At 53.2% G+C, this 23,345-nt stretch overlaps 11 protein-coding genes across 11 annotated transcripts; 4 read left to right on the forward strand and 7 right to left on the reverse strand.

The window, feature by feature from the left end:
• Positions 1–227: 227 nt before the first annotated feature.
• On the reverse strand, positions 228–1,172 carry CC84DRAFT_1225335 (pectate lyase C; the record flags this gene model as incomplete). The annotated part of the gene is made up of 4 exons (XM_018183565.1): positions 228–593; positions 643–761; positions 808–887; positions 974–1,172. 4 exons carry the CDS (start codon positions 1,170–1,172, stop codon positions 329–331), a joined length of 663 nt encoding a protein of 220 aa, XP_018042174.1. The 3' UTR covers positions 228–328.
• Positions 1,173–2,341: 1,169 nt separating this feature from the next.
• On the reverse strand, positions 2,342–3,638 carry CC84DRAFT_1170653 (uncharacterized protein; the record flags this gene model as incomplete). The annotated part of the gene is made up of 3 exons (XM_018179866.1): positions 2,342–2,690; positions 2,742–3,353; positions 3,409–3,638. 3 exons carry the CDS (start codon positions 3,636–3,638, stop codon positions 2,342–2,344), a joined length of 1,191 nt encoding a protein of 396 aa, XP_018042175.1.
• A 397-nt stretch (positions 3,639–4,035) lies between these two features.
• On the forward strand, positions 4,036–5,126 carry CC84DRAFT_1225343 (uncharacterized protein; the record flags this gene model as incomplete). The annotated part of the gene is made up of 3 exons (XM_018183566.1): positions 4,036–4,251; positions 4,508–4,547; positions 4,762–5,126. 3 exons carry the CDS (start codon positions 4,036–4,038, stop codon positions 5,124–5,126), a joined length of 621 nt encoding a protein of 206 aa, XP_018042176.1.
• An 820-nt stretch (positions 5,127–5,946) lies between these two features.
• CC84DRAFT_55059 (cysteine proteinase) lies at positions 5,947–7,075 on the forward strand. The gene has a single exon (XM_018186671.1). It carries the CDS (start codon positions 6,008–6,010, stop codon positions 6,962–6,964), a length of 957 nt encoding a protein of 318 aa, XP_018042177.1. The 5' UTR covers positions 5,947–6,007; the 3' UTR covers positions 6,965–7,075.
• Positions 6,998–8,178, reverse strand: CC84DRAFT_55072 (S-adenosyl-L-methionine-dependent methyltransferase). The gene is made up of 2 exons (XM_018186672.1): positions 7,438–8,178; positions 6,998–7,373 (listed from the first exon to the last, which is right to left on the reverse strand). The coding sequence occupies exons 1-2, from the start codon at positions 7,933–7,935 to the stop codon at positions 7,032–7,034; spliced, it is 840 nt and encodes a 279-aa protein (XP_018042178.1). The 5' UTR covers positions 7,936–8,178; the 3' UTR covers positions 6,998–7,031.
• Positions 8,179–8,582: 404 nt separating this feature from the next.
• CC84DRAFT_1159253 (MFS general substrate transporter) lies at positions 8,583–10,647 on the forward strand. Its single transcript, XM_018177177.1, has one exon. The coding sequence runs from the start codon at positions 8,849–8,851 to the stop codon at positions 10,577–10,579; it is 1,731 nt and encodes a 576-aa protein (XP_018042179.1). The 5' UTR covers positions 8,583–8,848; the 3' UTR covers positions 10,580–10,647.
• A 974-nt stretch (positions 10,648–11,621) lies between these two features.
• CC84DRAFT_1225350 (uncharacterized protein) lies at positions 11,622–12,296 on the forward strand (the record flags this gene model as incomplete). Its single annotated transcript, XM_018183567.1, has 2 exons — positions 11,622–12,002; positions 12,090–12,296. The coding sequence occupies exons 1-2, from the start codon at positions 11,694–11,696 to the stop codon at positions 12,294–12,296; spliced, it is 516 nt and encodes a 171-aa protein (XP_018042180.1). The 5' UTR covers positions 11,622–11,693.
• A 1,369-nt stretch (positions 12,297–13,665) lies between these two features.
• CC84DRAFT_1078421 (MFS general substrate transporter) lies at positions 13,666–15,505 on the reverse strand (the record flags this gene model as incomplete). The annotated part of the gene is made up of 7 exons (XM_018173798.1): positions 13,666–13,802; positions 13,849–13,969; positions 14,030–14,425; positions 14,476–14,719; positions 14,765–14,858; positions 14,945–15,234; positions 15,285–15,505. 7 exons carry the CDS (start codon positions 15,503–15,505, stop codon positions 13,666–13,668), a joined length of 1,503 nt encoding a protein of 500 aa, XP_018042181.1.
• Positions 15,506–16,379: 874 nt separating this feature from the next.
• On the reverse strand, positions 16,380–16,997 carry CC84DRAFT_1170659 (uncharacterized protein; the record flags this gene model as incomplete). The annotated part of the gene is made up of 2 exons (XM_018179867.1): positions 16,380–16,594; positions 16,646–16,997. 2 exons carry the CDS (start codon positions 16,995–16,997, stop codon positions 16,380–16,382), a joined length of 567 nt encoding a protein of 188 aa, XP_018042182.1.
• A 2,245-nt stretch (positions 16,998–19,242) lies between these two features.
• Positions 19,243–21,555, reverse strand: CC84DRAFT_55132 (ATP-binding cassette transporter-like protein). Its single transcript, XM_018186673.1, has 5 exons — positions 21,211–21,555; positions 21,135–21,162; positions 20,875–21,087; positions 20,563–20,821; positions 19,243–20,514 (listed from the first exon to the last, which is right to left on the reverse strand). Exons 1-5 carry the CDS (start codon positions 21,392–21,394, stop codon positions 19,303–19,305), a joined length of 1,896 nt encoding a protein of 631 aa, XP_018042183.1. The 5' UTR covers positions 21,395–21,555; the 3' UTR covers positions 19,243–19,302.
• A 259-nt stretch (positions 21,556–21,814) lies between these two features.
• On the reverse strand, positions 21,815–23,272 carry CC84DRAFT_1159257 (uncharacterized protein). Its single transcript, XM_018177178.1, has 2 exons — positions 23,000–23,272; positions 21,815–22,811 (listed from the first exon to the last, which is right to left on the reverse strand). Exons 1-2 carry the CDS (start codon positions 23,214–23,216, stop codon positions 22,024–22,026), a joined length of 1,005 nt encoding a protein of 334 aa, XP_018042184.1. The 5' UTR covers positions 23,217–23,272; the 3' UTR covers positions 21,815–22,023.
• Between the last annotated feature and the right edge of the window lie 73 nt (positions 23,273–23,345).

Below are 23,345 nucleotides of genomic sequence, written 5' to 3' on the forward strand. Positions count from 1 at the left end.
TGACAAATGACAAGTAAAAAAAAAAAAGCAAAGAAGAGTGGTATGCATGTCAATGTAATCTGCAAGGAAGTAACTCGATATCCCGCAGATAGTCGCTTTGATTAGTTCGTCAAGATTGCCCGTCAATCACACTGGAACGAGACGCAACGCTCATTACAGTGTGGGGATTTGAGCTATCCTCTTCGTAAGTTTTCACGCTGATGCTCACTGCACCTCACCATAAGCAACGGCTGCCCGAGCTGTAGACTTGATTGCCCACCGAGATCAACAAGCTACAGACACTAGTGTCTTCGTCCAGCCATAACAAAAATACCATATCACCGGTCGTCTACCCGCTCCAGTACCCAGCCTTGGCGGGCTCACATCCCCCAGCGCAACCAGTATACATCTGCCACTGGTGCGCAGTGGTATAGCACGCGTTCTTGATCGTCGCAGTATCTCCGTAGTTGCTATTGATACCCGCCAATTCGCCACCGTTGCGGGCATTCACATCGTCAATATAGACGTTGCGCTTGCACTGCTTGCTGCAGTTGCCGCAGGACCAGTACAGCTTGCCGTAGTCCTCGACATAGAATTGAAGATGTTGACGGTGCCTGATAATACTCAGCTTTTCTCTTTTCGACGGAATGGAGAGAGTGTTACTTACCCCAGCCATTGTGCTGGACCACCTTGTCAGACACGTGGTACGCGCCCCCGCCCACGATGTTGGTCTGCTGGCCCGCGACATCGTTCTTAATGGTGATGGCAATCCTCGCAGACGTCTTCGAACCACACGAACTCGAGGTTCCAGGGACCGTCACAATGGACTCCTTCGGCTTGCTTTTTGCCGATGATGACGTTGCGAAGCGTGGCGCCTGAGCGGAGAAGGAATACTGCGTCGGCATCGCCTGAGAGCGTATTCATTCATAATCTCGTAGAGGTGTACCGCAGTAACAAGTGAAGATGCAGGGAAGGCGAGGCGGGCCCTTCCCACCCTCGACCTGATTGTTACAGGCACCAGTGCCACGATCGTACCTCGCCCATCCACTGTCAAAGACCTGACCTGCTTTGACTTCGATTACTTTGCTGTTAGTCTTCGTGGACGTGGGCACAGGTAAACCTCCAGTGTAGGCATTGTAGGCCAGAGCTCCAGGCACGAGAGCCAAAAGGCCGGCGAGCGTTGTGGTCTTCATTATTGCTGTTAGCATCTATTGTCGACGATAGTCCAGTGAGGGTGTCCACCCTCTGAGTATCGACCCAACCCTTTATACCTCGTCATTTTTCCCAATCTTCTTGCCATCAATCTTATGTGCGGTCTCTACCGAGCTTGCAACCCTAGAACACAATTGAACGTGCCGCTCACATGCCGAACGCTTGATCTCCTCATTGGCGGAACAGTACTAAACACTATCATTTCGAAACTCTTGCTCATCCCATAGCCAGGACGGTTTCGGGAAATCAATATCACATTGCGGGGGCTGTGTACTCTACAAAGGTGGTATCTGGGGGAAACTTACCGTCCTGGCAGATACAAAGGTCTTGCCCAAACGTTGAGCTTCGCCTTGTATGTGACGAGACATGGAACTGGTAGCTAATTGAGTGCAGTGTAGGGCTTAGTGGCTTGGCTTTGTGTACGAAATGTTGTTGTTTGGTGGTCATGGTTGCACAGAGAACCGAGTGTCAGCTTCCACCACTAGGAATTCTGGTCCTCTTCGACCTTGCCAGCATGGAAAATCCCACCAGAATTATCTTCCAAGAACGGCACATATTATGTTGCTCTTTGGTAGGATTTCTAGGCGCGAAGAACACATCGTTCCATTTTCAGTTTGGAGGACAGTGTCATACCGTTTCTCCGCGACGTGGCTGATAGACGGGGCAGGTGTTGTATATGCGATGTACGCCAAATTAGAGTAGGACAGTCGTGAGGTTAACCGGGGTCTATCATGGAGTACATACTCGTTCTAGCGTGCTTGTTGGTGCTTGACACAGATGATACGTTTCGGACATCCGTGTCTTTATGGAGGTGGGTATGGCATCGGAAATCGATAATATGAGCAACTTTGAATTAACAAACATACACTAACCATTGAGGTAACAAGCATCCAAGCTACACTGCGTTCTTTTAGAGCTGATATAGTAGCTTTCCCTCAAAACAAACATGTTTTACTCCTTTCATGCTCGGCCAATGCTGACACGATTGGAGAAACGTTGGCTGATCTTCACCTCTAGACAAACCAAAGAGTAGTGTCCAGGCACCGCGTACCTGAATCAAATTAATACCCTTCCACAGGCTCCAAGTCATACATACATCGGTATACATTTGGTTGCATCATTCTTCGAACCCATGGTTCCTCGCCGTCGTTCAAGAACCCCTCCATTGCGGCAAGGGTGAGTTCTCCCCGTTCGACTGCTCCAGCTCAGCCTTCTGAGTCGCTGCGTTCTCATTTGTGGCTTTCGGTGCGTGTTCTATGTTCCATTGATCGAGCCATCCCGGGATTGCCTCGTAAGGCACCTTTCCTTGTTTACCCCTCCTGACCATCTCCTGAAACAGTCCCGTCATGTACTCTTGCGGGGGTCCAGGGAATTGCTGGCGGATCTTATGTATGGCCTCGTTCGCTTTGAGATGTTCAAGATGGTGGCTGGGGTAGTGGTGCCTGGTCAATACTGCGTCATAGAGTGAAGGCATCGCTTGGTGCATTTTGTGAAGAATCCTTAGATACATCAGCACCAGTGCTACACTAAAGATACGAGGGGTCCATTACTCTTTCTTATGTGCTTCCATCACCTGCGTGCTGAGGGCAACAAGCTCCACCTTAGCTTGGTTGCGCGTGGACACCATGATTTCCTCCTCTGCTATGATATTGCGTAGGCGGCCCACCTTATCGTTAATGCTAGTCCGGACCTGTCGCGGCATCCAATCGAAGGCTGGCTTCCACATGTCGTCGTATAAAAGAATTCGTACAGGTGGTATAGGGGCAGGTGATGCGGGAGACGTGGGCGATGCGGGATTGAGAGGCGGTGCTAGTGACGAAGCTAAACCCTCGAGTAGGGTACTTGCAGACAATTGTGTAGGCGGCGGATCGCCCACATAGAGTGAAGCAGGCGAGCTTCCAATCTTATTTTGGATTAATGCTCCGCCACTCTGTGCCTGGCTTTTTGGTGCTCCTCCGATCAAGTCACCGCCAGTAGTCTTCATGGGGCTGCTAAAGAGACTCGGGTTCTGCTGCTGCTGCAGGTTCTTCCCGGGGCCTCCCGGAGTTTGTGAAGGGGCGCGGCTTGCCTTTGTGTTTCCGAGAAAAGATGACGGGGGCACTGCGTACATCGATTGAGGGCTGGGGTACAAGCTCGCAACTGGGTCAGGCGCAGGGGAAGCGCTTTTCCTATGGCATTAGCGACTTTGACAGCTCATAGCAAGTGTCTCAAGAATACCTGTACTGCAAGCTATTGGTTTGCTGATGCTGACACGGCGCGGTCGTTGTGCGGTTACTCGTAGCGGCCTGCTCTGACGACGAAGGCTTTTTGTCCTGGCCATTGCTATGAAGTCGCTCATATTCTGTGGGCCGACCGTACATGGCATCTATGTATGCCGGGAACGGATGACAGTCACGCTGTAGCTCTGCGATATCCGCAAGGGACGGGTCTGACATGTTCAGATCCATGGTAGAAAGAGAGTGGATGTGGGCGAGGTGGAGAGGGGATCTGGACGGATCCTGATGTTCATATAAGCATAGTGGGAAGTGAGAGGTTGCCCCAGGTTGACGCAGAAGTGGCAGGAGCGACGGTCAGACAACAAACGGAATCAATCATTACCTCTTGACGCGACGCGTCGGAAGTAACTTGAAGTTTACGACGAATCCGTCATAACACAGTCGCACCTGTGCATGTTCTCGATTTGAATAGATTACTCGGGCTGGCCCGATTGCTAGAAAAAAGCCTAAGGCGAAGGTACCAAAACAGTGGAAGTTCAGACAGGGTGGTGGGTACCTCGTATTGACACCACTTATTCATCAACTTATTTCCATTCTAGGGTCGCTATCTTTAACACGCTCTACAGAGATGGCGGGCGCCGCTGAGCAGTTCCGCTTCTCCGACCTTCCCCAAGATATCCGTTTGATCGTTCACGACTACCTGTGCCAGGAAAAGGTGTGTTACCTGTGCCAAAAGAACACAAAGAATGGAGCGAGCTCAGTGCTCACCTCGATTTGCTGCCTGGACTACGACCCTAAGATACACGTCGGGCTTCTTTATTCGTCGAAGGTTTTCAGCGAGGAGGTAGGCGCGCACTTGCGTGTCTGGCGCAGTTGCTTGCTTTCGATCCCTATGTCGCGACGGCTGCTCGGACTGATTGGGCACCGGACGCTCATACTTTGGATACATACGCAAGGCTCAGAGATATTCTTGTCGTGCTGGGGGACGTGGGCTAGGAGCTCCGCCGGGATGAAGTCGCCTTAGCCTTGCGAGCTGGAGCGCGACACGAAGACGCTCTGGTCGTCGTGAGTTGAAGACTTACTATGCGGGGAACATACAGAATACTGCCTGGGTTGTGGTTCACAATGCGACTGAAGTATGTAAGGGATCTCTTTCACGTCTACCTCAGCCGTGTCCCTGTACCGAGCGACGAGGCCGCCAACAAACAGGAACATGCCCTTCTAGCTTTTGCAATTACGAACACAACGGTGAACAGCTTGAGCACCCTCAAGAACAAGTTCAACTCCTTCACACCTTCCGACGAAGTCTACGTCTTCCATCCCCCACGCGTTCACCTATAGTTTCTCTTCCCAGATGCAGAGATTCACCGCGCAAGGACGCTTTTGTTCGGATATGCGGGATACGTGGGGGCGGATTTCCAGACCAGCGCGATGTTGGGTGTTCTTGAGACAGTCACGAAGCAGGGCATGAACATTGGAATGGCATGTGTGGGAAAGGACGCGAAGCACGTAGAAGAGATGCAAGGCCAGCGGCCGTCTGCAGACGGCACAATCAGCAGCATAACCTTGCATCCATCTCGATACAGTCGTGGTGTCAAGCTGGAAGCGGCGATAGCTTCATCAATGACTCTAGCAATCGTTGATGAGTGGTATTCTTTGCAATCGGGCGGGCCGGTCGAGGGCTGCAGGACGCTGGCCTTTGAGACGCCTCGGCCATAAGTACACTCCTAGTGACTGTTTCCGTAAGGCTAAAGTGAGTTTATGTTGGTTCTCAATCGATTTTGTGACTCCCCGCGAGGGACCAGAGGGGCGTGGGGGGCGGTGTTGAATCATTTGATGGGTGTGGGATATCGAATCGAACTGGTACAGGCGGTGTTAAGTTTGCCCTGGAGGAGAATGAGTTCCTCATAGGGTCCTACGAGCGTGGATGTATTGCGAATTATCATTTATGGCGCCCTAGCAGGTAATATAGCAGTAGGTCACAGGCGTCGGTACCGCATCGCTCATTTCGGGAAAGAAAACCGTCCGCTGAAAAGTGTATCCAGGAACCACAGTGTTCATCCATTCTGCAATGCCAAATACCAGAGCGGAAAGAACTCGGACAGTCGAACGGGTCGCGCGTCGATCCGGGGAAGACACCTGGGAAGTGTAAACAAAAAATAATTGCCGGAGCAATGAGCCAAAAGAAAAGCAAGCCGCTCGCAGATGCTTGAGCGCCGCGCCGCCATGGTTGGGCTGGGATGTGAAATCGAGAATGGACACAAACTGCATTTTCATGTCAGACATCCAACAGCAAATGCTTGTCTTTAGTCAAGATGCCTAGTAGTGGATAGCTCTTCCGAGCAAAAGCCTACACGGCGCGCCCTCTGTTGGGTCCAGGATCTTCGTAAGGTACTGTCAGTATTCAGTAGTAAATATAGTCCAGACTAAGAAGTCTACCATAAAGGAGAGTCGCAGGAGCCCAGGAGGTGGGGTCGGCACGTGCAGGTGGTTCTACTAATGTCGGCATCGAAATAATCCGACCCGACTCAAACATGTCCCGGTACATATCCAATTGACTGTACACAGCTCGAATTCGACCTCTCCCATATCGCGCCGCGATGGCTGACGCCTCCGAGGCACCCGAAACGCTCGAAACGCTCCAAGCGCGCCACCGCAAAGAACAGCGCGACCTCGTCTCTCGCATCACCCAAAAGAAGAAGCAAGCCTCCAAGAAAACGCGCAAAGGTGTCAATGACGAGTGCGAGCGCCTAGAACAAGAACTCAAAGAGCGACAAGCGCGCGAGCTTGCGACTTTCAACGGCGAGAATCCGCACGAGGAGCCAGCGCTTGAGGAGGAGCAGGATATAGCAGAAGTCGAGGAGGGGCAGGTCAACGGGGTTGCAATGGCGGTGGAGAACCTCACAATAGACTCAGGTAGGGAGCAAAAGCATACAACCGAGCAGAATGGGCCCAAGAAAAAGAAAAATCGCGCAAAGGAGCGTCTCGCGCGCCGCGCCGCAGAACATGATGCGCTCGTTGCGCAGGCGAAGGAGGAGGCTGCCAACATGCCCGACCTGCGCGAACAGGAGCGCACGCGGATGGAGCAGCATTTTGGCAAATACGGGGTCGAGGTCAAGGAAATACGCGCAGACGGACATTGTCTGTATGCTGCGGTCGCGGATCAGATGGAGACGCGGGGTTTAGGGCTCAAACCACGGATACAGGTCAAGACGCAGGAGGAGGCAAAGCTGCCCGACTACAAGAGGGTGCGATATGCCGCGGCTGACCTCATAGAAAGCCATCCGGACGACTTTGCGGGTTTCATGGAGGAGCCGCTGGATGTTTATTTGCAAAAGATACGAGAAACAGGCGAGTGGGGCGGGCACATGGAGCTCATGGCGTTGGCAAGATCATACGGCGTCAATATCAATGTTCTACATAGCGACGGCCACGTGGACAAGATCGAGCCAGGTGACGACGTGAAGGACGAAGATGACAAGGAGATCTGGCTGGGATACTACCGCCATAGCCATGGCTTGGGCGAACACTACAACTCTTTGCGCAATGTTTCATGAGCCACCGAGCGGATCTACAGATCTGCACAACCGGGGGCCAAATGCAACCCAGCTACGGGGGCTGCCCCTACTTATGCCACACGCTCACCCAGTCCTTTACTTCGCCGTTAATGATGGCCACGTCGTGCGTCCGCCTCGGCTTCCAATGCGCAACCCGATGCAGAGCCTTGTCACTTTCGGGTCGATCCGTGCTCTGCACCTTTTCGTCCTCGTCGTAAGAGATGTCCTCTCCTGGCCGCTTGAGGAGCTCCTCGTGTACGGTCGGTGGCAGCGAAAAGGGCGGACCGCCAGACTTGGGTGGCTTGTGCGTCGGGAACTCGAGGCAGATGAGAGCGCCTCCGGGAGCAAGTAGCTGCTGCATGCGCGCGGCCCACTGCGGGCGTATCGTGGGGTGTAGTGCGCACAGGAACTGGCCGCGCAATTAGCCAGCAATTCTAGTACTCGTCGATCCCGACCTTTATGACTCCGCTCACAGTATTGTCGTATATCACATCAAACCCCTCGCCCAGCCCACCCGCACTCTCTAGCCACGCATCTTCAAAGAAGTCGCCCAGCAAACACTTCATGGTCCCTCTTCCCGCCGCCTCATCGAAAACCTTATACTCTCCCTCCAGCGGCCCCTCTCCCGGGTTCTTCAGATACTCGTCGCTTACTTTGACCGCGTTCTCGCTGACCTCCAGCCCATAACTGTCGTAGCCATGGGCAGCAAATAGCGCGATGTCGTAGCCCTTACCGCAGCCCGGCACCAGAGCGCGTGCCCTCTTCCCACTCGCGTTCTTAGGGGCGGGAAGCAGGTCTTTGCGTTCAGCGAGGGCGTCAATCAGGGCAGGGTTCGCGTAGCCGCGATCCCAGGGGAGGAAGTCGCCAGCGGACCAGAGGTCGTCCCATCGCTTGCTGTGCTCCTCGGGCGTGTGGTTGGAGAAGTGGGCTTTCAGGCGGTCCTGCTTTTGCGTCGGGGCGGCTGTCGACATTGCGGCCGGGTATGGAGAGCAGTAGTCCGGCGGTGGGGGAAGGAGGGCAGCGTCAATTGGGCTTCGGTGAGGCGGGACAGTGTGTCGATGGTGGGGTTGTCTGGTCTGCGAGGGACAGCCGCAAGCATCAAGCTTTCGGCTGTGCGACAACCCTACGCCGATCACCCGATCACAGTAGTGGCCGCTACAATGAAACGAGACAAGAAAAGGCAACGTTTCACTCGTTGCAATGCCCAGGCTGGGCCATGGCGTACAAAGATGTTGTGGCCGGCATGCAGACTGTCCAGACACAATAAACTGGGTGTAGTCTTGTCAGATGAGGCTCTGTCTGATATCATACCGCTCACAGGCGTTCACGCTCGTTTCTCTACACCCAACCTCATACCTTTCCGTCCCTCTCATCAGGGTAGTGTCACGATGCTCGCTCACCGCCAAGAATTCCGTTCCAGCAGCAAGAGCACAAGCAGCAGCAGCATCTTCTTCGAGCCTCCAACGCCGGGAATAGTGCGGCCGACCCCCCAGTGCCCCGCTGCAACCGAGGCACCGATACCGCAACAGGAGATACCCCGCCAAAATGTGCTGTGCAAGCGATGTGACGGCGTCTTTTCGCGACGTTAGAGACCGGAGAGATGCTCGGCAATCCGGCACGAGCGTTGCTTGCGGGCGCGACAGCCAGCGTGCTCTCCGCTTTACATTACACCAGTCCTCTCCTTACCTTCTCTCCAAAAGACGTTGCTGCGGAATCGTGCGCGTCACTATCTGTTTGAAGGGCGGGATTTTGCGAAATTGCAGGGATAACTATCAGTACATCTGCGCCGGATGCTTGCTTCCTACGGCCGGATAAACCACCACGTCGCATGGAAAACCTTCCTCGAGCTTTGCAGCTCTCCTCACCCGGACTCTATCTTCAAGCATGTCAAGCTCTGAGAACGAGTTGCCGGGGTCATCAAGTGAACAGCATCGCGCAGAGGAATCAGTCAAATCGGCCGATCCAAGCATCGCGGCGAAAGAGGTGGACGTCACCGATGAGGACGACGCGATATCAATAGCGCACTCCACGACCACCACCACCACATCAGGGCACGATGAAGAACAGGCGTCAGAGAGACCAAACCCCCCGGCAACGTTGACGAGAACAACGTCGGTGAATCCTGAGGCAATCATTGTCGATCGGAAAAATCGAAGAGGCCTGTTCGGCTCCCTGACCATTATTCCCGAAGTGGAAAATGGCTATCATTACGCGCGGAAGACAAAGTGGTTCATCACGGCCATCGTGGCTGCCTGCGCCATGGGTGCACCCATGGGGTCTGCGATCGTCATGCCGGCCCTGCAGGACGTTGCAAAGGCATTCGGAGCATCCTCAACGGTTGCCAACATGAGCGTTGCGGTCTACATGCTCAGCATGGCTATATTCCCGCTCTGGTGGTCTTCGTTCTCGGAAACAGCCGGGCGAAGGACGATTTATCTCATCTCCTTCACCATGTTCACCGTCTTCGCAATTCTCTCCGCGGTATCCACCAACATGGCGATGCTGATAGTGATGCGGACATTATCAGGCGGCGCCGCCGCAAGTGTGCAGGCCGTGGGCGCCGGGACCGTGGCAGACATCTGGGAGACAAAGGAGCGTGGGAGGGCCATGGGAATGTTCTACCTCGGACCTCTATGCGGGCCGCTATTTGCACCCATCATAGGCGGAGTCCTCGCGCAAACGCTAGGCTGGCGGAGCACGCAGTGGTTCCTCGCCATATACGGCGGGCTCACTCTCCTCCTCATCACCTTCGCTATGCCAGAGACCCTACGTAGAACAGAACTACAAGTGCCTACTCAAACTCAACAGTCTACCTCAGAAAAGACCACGGCAAGACCCGACCTCACCCGCGTCTCCACCCGCCAATCCGTCCAAACCACCACCAAAACCACCCTCAAAACCCTCCGCCGCTACTTTCTCGACCCCCTTGTCGTCCTCACCTGGCTCCGCTACCCTCCCGTCGCTCTAACCGTCTACTACGCCTCCATCACCTTTGGCTCCCTCTACTGCCTCAACATCAGCATCCAAGCCTCCTTCTCCACCGCTCCCTACAACTTCAAAACCATCATTGTCGGCCTGCTCTACATCCCCGGCTCGATCGGCTACATCCTCGCGAGCGTCTTCGGCGGGAAGTGGATCGACAAGATCATGCACCGCGAAGCGCGCAAGGCGGGCCGGTACGATGCATCTGGGAAGCTGATGCTGCGGCCTGAGGACCGCATGCGGGAGAACGCGTGGATGGCGGCGGTGCTGTGGCCCGGCGCGCTGCTGTGGTACGGCTGGACGGTGCAGCACGGCGTCATCTGGATTGTGCCTATGGTTGCGAATTTCTTCTTTGGCGTGGGATCGATGCTTATCTTTGCGCTGTCCTCGACTATGCTAACTGAGTTTATGCCCAAGCGTGCGTCCGCTGGCATAGCTATCAATAATTTTGTGAGGAACATATGCAGTTTTACGGGAGCCGTAGTTGCGGAGCCCATCATACATGCGATTGGGAATGGCTGGTTCATGACCATACTGGGCTTGTGGAGCTTGGTGACGGGACTGATGGTTGTGTGGGCGATGGGACGATATGCAGGGAAGTGGAGGGTGAAGATGGTGGCTGCGCTGGGATAGACGAGCTGTTTTGGGCATTTAGCGACGCACGAGCATTGCATGTATAAGTTGTTAGCGTCAAATGATATCTTGCTTAACCAGTTCTGTGGCTCGAGGCTGAAGATGTCAACGCAAGCTCCTTGCAAACTGCATGCATGAGGGATGCAAAGTTCACCATCCCATGCCTGCGGTCATTGGTTGTACAAACTCTCGGCCAACCAGTGAGACTCGACACAGTGGCTTCGATCTTGCCACGCCAGCCTTAAGGCGCAGCTGGTTTTCAGTGGCTGAACATCTGGGGAATGTGGGGTTGAGAGTTTCACGCCGCTGAAGCAGTATCTTCCCTCTCTATCCTATCAGCTGTCCCTTGGATATTCTTAAGAAGTGCCACCTTCATCCTTAGTCCTCCTCTTTCAGAAAGGCGATAGCTATTGCGGAAGAGTCTGTAGGCTCTGTATTAGACTCCAGCATCAGACAAAATGAAGTTGAGCGACCACACAGCGATGCACTAGGACGGATTCTTCACGATGCGCAAGACATGTATCGAATAGGCAAGCAGCAGGAGCTCCGCGTAAGCCCATTTATTTATGCCTTCTGCGTGTTAATCGCTGACATTCCGTAACAGAGGAGGTTAGGTTTTGTCTCCATCATTGGTTTCGTTGTCGTTCTGCAATTGACGTGGAGAGCGCGCTGCTGCAAGTGCAATGCCCAAGTCTTATCCATTGGAGCTGACCAATCTCCAGGTCAGCATACTTTGGGCTATTCAATGGCATAAATGCAGGCGTTTTCTGGATGACGGTCGTCGTATGTTTCTTCGTCATAGCCATGATGATTGTTTCGCTCGCGGAGGTGGCTTCGATGTACGTCGACCTCGCAACGCCCAACCGTAACGCAAGACTAACATGAGACAGAGCGCCGACTGTGGGCGGGCAGTATCACTGGTTTTATTTAGATTCCACCGCCATCGTTCCAGATGAGTATTTCATACATTGTAGGCTAGAGCGCCAGCGTTAGCTAAAGCTCCAGCATCCCAGCCTGCGCGCAGATGCTGTCGTCTCTCGTCATCAGCATAGTTTTGCTTGTCAACCCTAACGCCCAGATCGGCGAGCTTTGACATATCACCTTGATCGTGACGATGTGGCTGCTTCTCATGGTCGGCTTCAACGCCTCCCTGGCGCAGCACTTGCCGCTGGTCGAGGGCATCGTACTGGTCCACTATGTCCTCGCATTCTTTGCTTTCCTCTTAATCTTCTGGACCATGGCGGATCGATTGCCTGCCTGTGGAGTATTCACGACGCTCTACGATTGTGGTGGTGGGGCTCGCTTGGAACATCCGCTCTCGTCGGTCTCTCCAGGCCACTGTGGAGCTTCATCGGTCCACATGCCGGAGCTCACATGGCGGAGGAACTCGAGGACGCCTCAGTCGTGCCGTAAAGGCCATAATGTGGGCTGTCTTCTTCAATGGTGTCTTCGGCATCGTCATGATGATCACCTTCGTCTTCTGGTGTGAGATCTTGACTCTGTGCTGGAGTTTCCCACTGGCGTTCCTGTGCTCCAAGCTGTGTACAACGCCACGAAGCCTATTACAAACACTATCATAATGGGCACTGTCCTGGTTGTCCTTTTGTTCTTTGCTGCGTTGTCTGTAACCGCTGCGTCGTCGCGGCAGACCTGGGCCTTCTTGCGCGACAAAGGCCTACAAATTTCCTCATGGATCGAATACGTCTGGCCTGGCTAGAAAATTCCCTTGAATTTGCTATTAGTGTGTCTAGGGTGCTCACCGGTGCCGTCTTGCATCAACTTCGGCTCGGATGGGACTCTCAACGCCGTTGTTTCGATTTCCAATACTGGATTCATCTTCTCCTATGTCACTTCCATCGGATGTGTTCGACTCAAACGTCTGCGAGGCGAGCCTCTGCTGGCGCGACGATGGAGCCTGGATAAATGGGGTGGCTTTATCAAGGACCTGGCTTTATCAATGACCTGGCATTCGTCTTTTCGTTCTTCCCGATGACGCCTGATCCAGCAGCCATACACATGAACTGGGCCGCGCTGATGTTTGGTGCATTAGCGGTTCTGGCGACAGCTGACTATTTCGTTAGTACGCGGAAGAATTATGTCGCACCCGTATCCCTGGTCAAGCAGGAGTAGACACAACTCTCTTCACATAGGAGTAAAATAGCGAAGACAAGATGAAAACACCATACAAATTCTGGGAGTTTAGAAGGTGTGACCAGGTCCCTGTGCTTTGGCTACGATTTCTGTTTAGTGATTGGTTGGTATCTCCCAGTTCAACATCGACAGCTAAGCTCCTGCGTAGAGCGAGGTGCCACATGCTCGAGATAAGAACTTCAATCTCACTGTATAACAGACAAGCTTTTCACCTTGCGTCAGCATCAGACGCCTTTTACCCAGTCAGTATCCAGTGGAAGCCTGCGGTCGCTGCATTCGTGTTTTCGAACGCCCAAACTTCCTATCCGTGCAGGTAAATGAAGACGCCGATCGCGGTAGTTGAGGTTGAGTTCGATGTTGAGCTTCGCCCGAGTTTCCTCCCAATCACCGCAGTGGTACAAGGGTAGCTTGGGGATGGAGTTTGTGGTCAAGCTCCATGTCTGGAATTGAAGGTGGTTTTAAATTCTAGTAGCTTAGGTTGAAGGTGGGGTTGAGGGCGTGGTTGAGTGAGATTGCGGATAGGGAATGAGGTTAAGGTTGAAAATGGAGTAGGGCGTTGGCATCGGAGGCTAAGCGGTCAAGGCGACTTGGAAGGCAGGAAGTACAGCTTAGCATCTGCCAGCACGTGTTGCACATCTGGATATGTATTCCGAGAGTATGTTACTTCGCTGTATGTCGCACTCGCATGAAATTACAACCTTGGTACATTGCACAAAGACTGACTCTTCACGTCGGGATTATCCCCGCAGCAACCACCAGATTACACTGATTTCCACAACGTCTCACCAAGGGCCGAGATCAGCAACTCAGCAGCGTAGCTCATGACGTAGGATATACATGATAATTGAATATGATCACACTGTGGGAGCCTCGTTCAAAAAGACAAAACCTAATCTCGAATGCGATAGTACCTTCGTAGGGCGCCACAGTCGCGGTCACATCATGACTGGATAGCGGCTGTGCTTTCGAATGGCAGGTCCGAATTTGAACAGCACCCAGGGTATGGGCAGCATAAGTATAGACAGAAAACCAAGGAGGCTCGTCGCCCAGCCGATGCCTAGGCTCTCATACACTACAATTTTTAGCTACTACCTGATCAGCGAGTTCAAGGAACGTACTTTGTATGGTGAACAGAGGAAACACTGCACCGAGCGTGTACCGGAAGATGCCATTCGCTGCCATCGCTGAGGCACCGTTCAGGGGCCCATAGCAATCAACCATGTACATGGCCGCTGAGATCTAGATTTCAAGCCAGATTAGACGGAATGTGTGACTTAGTGACATCAACATCGTACTTACAAACAAACATAGATTCCCCCATGCGAATGGAACCGCGCCTACCACAGGTACCGCCCAATGCACGCTCGTGTTGGCAGTCCATGCGAACCAGAACAGCCCAATCGGGATACCGAGACTGCCTATCATTGCATTGTACAAACGGTGTTCTGGTTGAGCATGTGTTTGGCAGGTTGCCATCGCCTTGCGGTGTTGCACTTGGTAGAAGTTGGTGTCGATAAGGATGCCTGTGATGCTAGCTAGCAGGACGCCCAGACCGATGGCTAGAAAAATAAGGCCGGTTTGCGAAATGGTGAAGGAGTAAGGAGGTCGTTGGAAGACGTAAGGTATCGCGGCAAAGAAGAGGAAGAGGACGGCGAAGGCGAAGGCTGTGTAAAGGGAGAGAAAGAAAACTACTGGCTGAGGAACGTCAGTACACTATCGTCGCTGGACATTTAGGTAAATCGTACCTCCGTGACAAGCATATGCATTGGTCGAAGAAAGTTTTGAACAACAGTGTTCTTGACCGCAGCGCCGCCGACAGGCTCTGGGGGACTGATGCAGCGCTTCTTTGCTCGGCGCTCGAGAATCACCTTCTTGTAGGTCTCTTTCATGGGCAACGCGCCGAGAAATACGGCAAGGGCGATGAAGAGAATGCACCATTGTGTCCACCTCCAGCCTTTGTACTGCGCTGCAAAGCCACCGATGACAGGTCTGTCTCAGTTAGCAGTGACATTGTCAGGGAGTCGAAAGCTATACCCAAATGATGGTCCGGCGAACGGCGCCATGACAAAGACAGTCGTTACTTTGGCCCGTTTCGCTGGTGGGAAAAGATCTGCCGTTGTGCCTGCGCCTGTTGTTGCTGGTTAGTGACTCTGACAAATCTTAACGCAGAGGATGCATCGACATCAATAGGTAAGGTAGTCTGATTCTACTCACCGACCGCTAAAGCCGGGCTTCCTGTCAAGCCGGCGAACAGTCTGCACACCAGCAAGCTCCCAAAGCTCCTTGAAAAACCCGCGCCCAAAGTAAAAAGCATAAAAACCGGTGCGGAGAGGAGATACACTAACTTCCTCCCAAACCTCTCCGAAAGCGGCGCAGAGATGACGGGACCAAAGGCCAGACCCAGTGTATAGAGGGTCAGTCCAAGGATAGCTGCCGTCCGAGAGATGTCGAAATGCGATGAAATCGAGTGGAGGGCAGGCGTGTAGACGGAGGTACCGAATGTTCTACGTACCAATCAGATGGCAGAATTCCAGGGTGCGCCATAATGACTTACACTGCAAAGCCAAAGAGACCTGGTATGGTAACATGATAAACCTTCGACGCAAGTCGCCAATTCTGGGGGTTGTCCGGGTCTTCAGGGCTATCCCAGTCCAGCGCCGAAGGTGCTGTGGTCGCTGTCGTCTCTTTTGGGGCATTGGACGGTGGCAGATTCTCAAGACTGTGAGCCTGCGGTGGAGCTTGCGCTTCGAGCTCGTCTTTCGCATGATCGCTCATGGCAGAAGATGAATCGTCCTCATTCGTCTTTTCGTGTGTATCCATCGCTGGCAGCAAGTCAAGCTCTCACCACAGCAGTGCTGCTAGTCCCTACTTCGTTTAGATTGGGCAAGACCGAGAGTTCACACTTGCTGGAGCAACAGTAGCTGCGAATAGTGTCGCCGTGTCCATATAACAGTGCTACGCAGCTCGAAGCCATTCTGCTATGCATATGCAGGACTGGACTATTACCGTGTGATCACTCATCGCAAATTCGGGTGCAGCGTGTACTCGGGGAAGCCTCGTACTGTCCTCGGCGTAGCGTCCAGAATAGTAATCACTAATCGACCCCGCAACTTCCAAAACGAAATGTTGACAATGTGAACATCGGAGCCGAGGACATGCATCGTAAAACGCTACACCTCAAAAGTCACGAGTGGTCATCTTAAAACAGTCGGTACATTGCATATGTAACGGTTCACCATAGATGAAGCTGGTTCCTGCATCAAGCGCAGCGGTTTTCCTCTTATTCGCCGCGAGATTGCAGTCACCAAAGAATGTCAACCCCAGATCCTGCAAAAAGATCAACTGCAGCTAGGGTTATTCTGTGAAACGGGCGCCAGTGGTTGGAGCGCTAGCTCGATAGTTGTGATTACATATCGCCAGACCGAATTGAACGGCAAGTAATATTGGGTGATTGAGCCCCCTAAGAAGCCAGATACATTCCGATGTAGCCCTACCAGAGGAGCTGACCCCGAGAGGTAATAGCCAAATGAGGAAACCGATGCGATGAACACCCTAACGCCCGGCTTGTACATGTCACATGTTGTTTCTACCCCGTGAATCCGCCAAATTTTCCCGAGCAACACCATCCGTGCCTTGTAGCCTCGTTGGGCTACGTGCGCTTGACGAAGGAGACCCCAAACACCGCATCTTTCAGCGATGTCATGCCGCCCACTGTAAGAGTGCCAGCGCTGGGACCAAGGCCTTGAAGAGTGCAGCCCTCTGGGGCGGACTTCAACAAGAGCTCTTGGAAGTAACCGATGCAATCGGCCTTGGTCAAGTGGACGCCAGCAGAGTCCTCGGGCTGCTTCGCCGGAGCCACGGCGACTTGAGTGCTATCAATACACTAGAATGGAGCTCTGAAAAGAGGATACTCACAATTGACCGCCCAGTCGCTCAGCTTGTTGTGGTTTTCTCTCTTCTCAACCAGTGCGTTCAGCGTCGTGTTCTTGGGTCCGTCGAGCTTATAGGTGACGGTCTGAGTGCAGACTGTTCCCTCAGCTAAGCTCTCGGGGAAAGCGCAGCCCGGCATAATGCCAGCACAGGCGTGCTCGAAAATAACATTGCCTTGCTCCGGACCAATGGTCAGCGAGATGTACTTGTCGGCGTTGACATCGCAAGTGGTAGTTGTGCCTGCGGCAGGTTTCCACTCTGTGTCGCTCTGTCGAGCGACCAGAGGAGCTCCCAGAACCGTGGCGAGCAAGCTGCTAAGCAAGAGTACGATATACATGTTGCTTTGGAGTATGGAAATGTTGGAAGTTGATCGGTAACGTGTCTATAGTAATGTTAGAGTGCGGCTAAAAGCATATGCAGCTAAACGTACCTGAGAATTGATCAACACGCGAGGGGTGCTTGTGGATAGTACCTCGACAGCAGAGCTTTTAATACTTAGAATAGCTGAACTGGTCCGAGTTTGGCAAGAATTCACCGTGTGTAGACTAGTGAAGCAAGGAGTAACAACAAACGAAGGACAAACGAAGGGCAAGGCTCCGAGGAAACCTACTTCAGGATACAGCAGTCGATTCGCGAAAACGACAGCTGGCAGAGCGAAGAGGCCAACGTATATTCAAGTCCATCGTCCACGCCGCCGTCATCAGACATCACCTCGCCGTGCCTGTGCTAACGCTGGGGCCGCTTTGATGCATGTGGCGTCGCGCCCTATCCTGCGGCAAAGCAACCCGGTCCTGTGTGTCTCACCAGCCTCCCTGGAAGAGTCTGCGAGACTTCTATGAGGGACAAGCAACGTAATTCGCTCAGATAGATGAAAGATCTGGTCATGTTACAAGCATGGCGCTGCGGAGAAGGAGTTGCGGAGATTGACGGAAACGGCCAACTGATCTTACAAAACCACCGACCAATGAGAGCGACGTGCCTGAAGATCTAGCGTCTGGGGTATGTTTTGAAACGAGCGATCGCTGCTAAATGAAGGTAATGGGAGGAAATGAGGTCATGCGGGAGATGCGCACTGCCGCTGTGGAGAATTGCATGGTTGAGGTTCACACTATCTGTGATATCCACAGAAGATGGGACTGGTGCCTGTCTTCACCTACCCGGACAGCGGCTTCATCACCTGACCCATCCAACGTGACTTCAAACTCTCATTTCCTCCAATCCATACAACACCTTCACATCCCTCACCCAATTGAAGAAACACCCTCCGCGCCCACTCAGCGCCCCGAACGGGTTGGCTTCCGCAAGCTGCACACTGCCGTCGTCCTGCAGCGCAACATCAAAAATGAACCCATACTTGACCAACAGCGTCCTGATGTCTGGGTTCATCTCCCTTTCCATAAACACCTTGATGGTCTCCAGTACTTCGTTCGCTTTCGAGTATACCAACTCCGCCGTGTGTTCAAGTGAGAAATTGAAGGGTGATCTGAAAGAAAACGGCCATCGATTCTGACTGACCGCACTGACCCTCATTTGGCTGACTTCCTGCCTTTCACCCCTCGCCGCCGGCGGTGGGGCGAAGACGCGGAAGTCTCTGCCGGCATCCATATCCTCTTCCCACGGATTGAGTAACAGCCAAATCCTCATTTCCCTGCCCTCTCGTTCTGCATTCAACCTTCGGTCTGCAGACTATTCCAAGCGCGCATGCTCGAACATATCTTTCTCACCACGTCCTCGAAAGTCGTGCTTGGCTCTTTGCCGCCAAAAGGCGAATCTTTAGGGGACATCTGGTCGAGGCGGATGAACCACTTCCTCTCCCCATCAAGGATCGGTTGAAGTAACTTCCCCCTCTTAGTACTCTTCCATGTCTGGGTCGTCTCCTGGATCACTTCTGGCGGAAGCTTGTTCGTCGCAACCCAGGCAGCGTGGCGTCGTCATACCTGTCGCACACCAATGGCCGGCGCATCTAGTCTTCATACAGGAACTCCGGGGTCTGAACCATATGGCTCTCGCTCATGCCTTGACTCTGCGTGATAAGAGGCTGCCAGAGCACGGAGTTGTAGGCCGCCCAGGGCGGTTGCTCGTGCTTGAAGTCATTGGATTTGGGGACACCGGGGAGGATGTCGAGGCGTTTATGATGTGCCGCATTGAAGCGCTGGGAGCGGGACGATGGATTCAATGTATCTTGTAGATGCCTGACCTCGTCGTAGTCGTCTACGACGAGGCTGTAGGGAGTGGTGCAGATACGCATCTTCACGTGAGGAATGTATTTTTGTTACTGCTGTATTCTTGAAGGCATCATGGACAGAAACCTGGTGGAGGTAAAATGGGCAGGAGCTTGTAGTGCGCGGCGGCAGGCGCGAGTTTTTGTTGAAACCGAATAACGTATCTGGGAGCCACCGTACCGAACTTCACCATTACCAGGACCTTGGATCTACAAGGTAGAGGCGTGTCCGGGAGCCATGGTTCGGAAAACATGCAACGTGGACCATGAACTGTGTGCTTACATGTTGAGAATTAGGTGATAGCTTCTGTCACACACTTATGACGAGATTGGTCCAACTTTGCATTTACCTGAACACGAATACAAGATACTATGTGTACACGAAGGGTTAATTGCGCTATTTACTATTCCAGCAGAAGGCTCAGTGCTTCCTCGCATATAACACCACCCATCCTAGCAATCTGTATCCAAGGATTATGACCAGCATATACCCAACGTACTTGCCCGTGTTCTCAGTGTTGAATGCATAGCGCTCCAACACCGCTGTGCCCTCAACCATGCACTGATCTTGTAGCTTGCTCGGGTACATGCACTGACACACGCCTTCAACAAAATCACATGCATAGTTCCTCTTGCCGAACTCGTTCACCATCATCCCACGGAACACATACGCCTGATAGTCGATGTAGTGGAACACGTACCTCCAGAACACATTGAGCGTCTGCGGCTCGACCATGAAACCATTGACGCACATCCACAGGCCGTTCGCGAAAGCCGTTGCCGCGAGGGCGACGACGAAAATGGGGATCAGGCTCGATAGAAGCACGACGAGGGACTCGGCGGCGAGCAGGTCGAGGAACAGCCACATGACCCAGGTCCAGAAGGCGTCGGCGCCGGGGCGGAAGTTACCCAGCCAGTATGCGATCACAGAGAAGAGCAGCGTGATGATGAACAGATACGGAATGCCAACAAGGAAGTTAGCTAACATAAAGGCCGTAGGACCGTAGAGGCCGTTGAGTCGCTCTTTGGTGTACAGAGAGAGGTCCTCGAGGTAGGCGGGGATGTAGGCTACGGCCATGAACGACATGAAGGCTCCGCCGAAGAAAATGGCATTGGTGAAGGCCGTAATGTTATTTTGGGTTGGGGACAGGCGCAACCACACAGTGCCCATGAGGATGGCGAGACAGCCATACATGGCTATGCGAATGCCGTATGCGACGACATCACGGTAGGACTTGATGAAGGACCGGTGCATGAGTGTGATAGGAACCGAGTAGGGGTTGGCGGAAAGGTAGGCGTGGTCGAGAGTGAGGCCTGCCCCAGATCGACGATCATCCTCAAGGCGAGCTTGGAGGCTTGCGGCTTGCGGAGAATTCTTCCATGATAAATGGAGCCGGGTGAGCCTTTCAACTGCTTCTGCTTGGTTCTGAGAGAAATCGATGTTGACTAGTTGGATGATGTACTCGGCAGGGTTGATATAGGTAGGCATTTCATAGCCGATGCTTGTGAAGTAGTCTTGGATGCCTGCGACCGGACCATTGTATACCGCCTTACCGCGCGATAGTAGCAATAATTGATCGAACAACTCAAAGGTGGTCGTGGACGGCTGGTGAATGGAAGCGATGACCAGAATCTATGCACTTGATTAGCTAGACCTAAGGTGACGATAACAGGAACCGACATTGTATTTCCTGGCAGTAGCGCGCACGAAGTTCATCACTTCGTAACTAGCAGCCGAGTCAAGCCCGCTGGTTGGCTCATCTAGGAAAAGGATCTTTGGACTGGTGATCATATGACTGGCAACGCTGACGCGGCGCTTCTGTCCACCCGACACACCTTTGCGAATGGGTGTGCCAATAAGAGCGTCAGCCTGCTCGCGTAAACCGAACGACTCGAGCAGAGCGTTGATACTTGTTATTCGTTCCGCTTTCGATACAGATCTATGATGACAGTCAGCCTTGCTGCGTTGCCGCGCGCATTAGTGCATTCGTACCTAGGAAGGGCGAGCCGGGCCGCAAAGCTCAGAGTCTCCTGAACGGTAAGCGATCCCACGAGTGCATCCTCCTGCTCGACGAAGCAAGACAGCTTGCGAAAGTCCTTTGAATTCGATTGTGCGCCATTGACGTACGTTAGCCCGGATACTGAGGCGCCGATGGTTGCTTCACGAGATGCTAGGACGTTGAGGAGAGTCGTCTTTCCGGACCCACTGGCAATGTTAGCTGGTGTGCATCGATGAGTCGGTGGAAATATTACCTTGGGCCCATCAGAGCCAGCATCTCGCCTGGAGAATGGTGTCAGTATAGTAGGCACCACGGGAAGGTCCACATACCAGCCTGGATGAGGCCACGAACATCCGATAAGATCTCCAACGGCTGCTTTGTGTGGCGATCTTTCACCGTCACAGCAATGTCGCTCCAACTGAAGCTGTGCACCGATTCATTGCTCAGACGAGTGTGGTCGGTGTGGGCATGTTTCTCGATGTCGACAACAGTGGAATGACAGGAGGTAGCCATATCGCAATAGAGTAAACCAGGACAGTATGAAGAGAACAATCAAGAGCGACTATCGTGGTAAAATAATGGACAATAAAAATTATCAGCCGCGACCAATTGTAGTATTAGGTTCAGGAACGCACTCGCTTCCAACTCAGGCTTCGCCATAAGATGCTACGCCCCTCTTGAACGGCGACCCCCAAAACGGCGTGGAATAGCACCAACCCATATTAGGTTAGGGTTTCGCGCGATGTAAGCTCAACGACCGCTCTCTATTGGATGTAGAGCAGGGGCCAGAAGCACTGCCGCATTTAGATCCTGGCTGAGAACGCCGACAAGCGCAGATGCTGATGCTCGGTGAACTCTTAGCGCAGACAGGCCTCCAGCTCGCCGACACTGAAGGCGTTATACAATCATCTGGATACACCGCGCGGCTCGGGGTTTCGAAGGTTGCCCTACAATCTCTGCAAAGTGGGCTAAGTTTTGTACAGTACTCAGCCCTGCCGGTGAACATCAGGCCACTGGAAGGATCTGACGTATAGGTGGACTGATGCAAAATACCCGGATCGAACCTCGAAAGTCGACGACGGGCTGGTCGGTCCGATAGACAATGTTTTGTCGTGCACAGTGCGACCTCGGGGACCCTGACCTCAATCCCACATTTGGCGAACATTCACGTTGATCCTCTTCCTTGCCATCCACCCTCTCCACGCCTCGAATTTGGTGTCGTCTTTTCCTTGTCCAGCCGGCCAGCTCTCGAGATATGCGGGACAAGTGTTTGGCACAATCTGCGGAACGCCATGCCATGCGAAGCGGGACGCGCCACTCATGTACACAGCACTACCAGATCGTAGTCGAATTGCGAGCACACGCTCCCCGGTTGGAATTGTGGAACTAGCATCGCCGGTCTCGTTTGTCGTCGCTGGAGACTCGGAAGACGTGCCAACTACAAATATGGCATCGCATCCAAGACTGACGCTAATCAAACCTGTGTCACTACTTTCGGCAACGTCGCGATGCACGCTGAGGGTATCGCCGGGTGAATACAGGTTAACTATCGCAGCTTCTGCTTTGGTATTGGTAAACATGGCTTCCAACAGGTCCTTCACATCGGAAGGAAATGAAGGTGGTGTAGCGTCCGGATATCGTTTCGCCGTCCAGTCATACTGCCCACCAAGGGTTGTCCACCGCAGTTTCTTGTTTAGAAGCTGAGATATGTTCAGTGGACGATGGAGAGTGGGATCTTTGGGATGGGCGACGGGAGCGGGGGATGTTGGCGGCAGTGTGAAGAAGGATGATGCGGACGGCGGATAGGAGAGATGGTAGTGAGTGTGAATGTTGGTGAGATGAGAGGGCTGCGCGAGATCTCGATGCAGGAGACGGGAGAGTAGTGCGAGCTGGGTCTCGGGGGGCAGAAGGGAGGGTACGATGAGGAGACCTGCCTGATGTCAGGCCAGATGGTACGAATGAAATATGAAGAGCTATAGCAGACGATGCGCATAGAGGAATTCTGTTGTTCTCACTTGGGACACTATTGCCTCGGACAATTCCAGGCACTCTACCACCTGGTCGACAGTGGAGAGAGCCTCGAGAGTTTTGGAGAATTTCGAGGTCAGTTTCACCTACCAGGCATGTCGTCATGTTCGTAGACAGGTATCCGTGAGGTTTGCGTGGGATATGCTGCAGCTGGGTGGTCACCGCCAAACCGGCGAAAAGTAGCGGTCAAGTGCTGATGGTGCCACTCGTCGACGAGGCGCAATTTGCCTCCAGGGTCTACACCACCTGCACGCAGCCGTTCTAGGTCCAGGATTGCAGTGTCCTTTTCGAGGTCGTCGCTTTTCATTTTCTGGTATCTTTTGTAAATATTTCGGATGCGCTCCGGCGGGCGCTCATGCGGGTCAAGCGCAGGCATGCCGTGCAACCTGGCACAGCCTGTACAGAGCGCTGCGGGGACGAGAGAGGGACAATGCGG

The sequence above is a fragment of the Paraphaeosphaeria sporulosa genome, assembly GCF_001642045.1.
Source record: "Paraphaeosphaeria sporulosa strain AP3s5-JAC2a unplaced genomic scaffold CC84scaffold_1, whole genome shotgun sequence".
In the NCBI taxonomy this organism is placed as follows: Eukaryota; Fungi; Ascomycota; class Dothideomycetes; order Pleosporales; family Didymosphaeriaceae; genus Paraphaeosphaeria; species Paraphaeosphaeria sporulosa.

Coding starts and splice junctions, on each gene's coding strand:
- CC84DRAFT_55059 (XM_018186671.1), top strand. CDS start 6,008: ATGGCTGACGCCTCCGAGGCACCCGAAACGCTCGAAACGCTCCAAGCG.
- CC84DRAFT_55072 (XM_018186672.1), bottom strand. CDS start 7,935: ATGTCGACAGCCGCCCCGACGCAAAAGCAGGACCGCCTGAAAGCCCAC. Junction 7,374..7,437: donor ATGTGATATACGACAATACT/GTGAGCGGAGTC, acceptor TTGCGCGGCCAG/TTCCTGTGCGCACTACACCC.
- CC84DRAFT_1159253 (XM_018177177.1), top strand. CDS start 8,849: ATGTCAAGCTCTGAGAACGAGTTGCCGGGGTCATCAAGTGAACAGCAT.
- CC84DRAFT_55132 (XM_018186673.1), bottom strand. CDS start 21,394: ATGGCTACCTCCTGTCATTCCACTGTTGTCGACATCGAGAAACATGCC. Junction 21,163..21,210: donor TCGTGGCCTCATCCAGGCTG/GTATGTGGACCT, acceptor ACCATTCTCCAG/GCGAGATGCTGGCTCTGATG. Junction 20,515..20,562: donor CTACTGCCAGGAAATACAAT/GTCGGTTCCTGT, acceptor TCAAGTGCATAG/ATTCTGGTCATCGCTTCCAT.
- CC84DRAFT_1159257 (XM_018177178.1), bottom strand. CDS start 23,216: ATGAAAAGCGACGACCTCGAAAAGGACACTGCAATCCTGGACCTAGAA. Junction 22,812..22,999: donor CGAACATGACGACATGCCTG/GTAGGTGAAACT, acceptor GACATCAGGCAG/GTCTCCTCATCGTACCCTCC.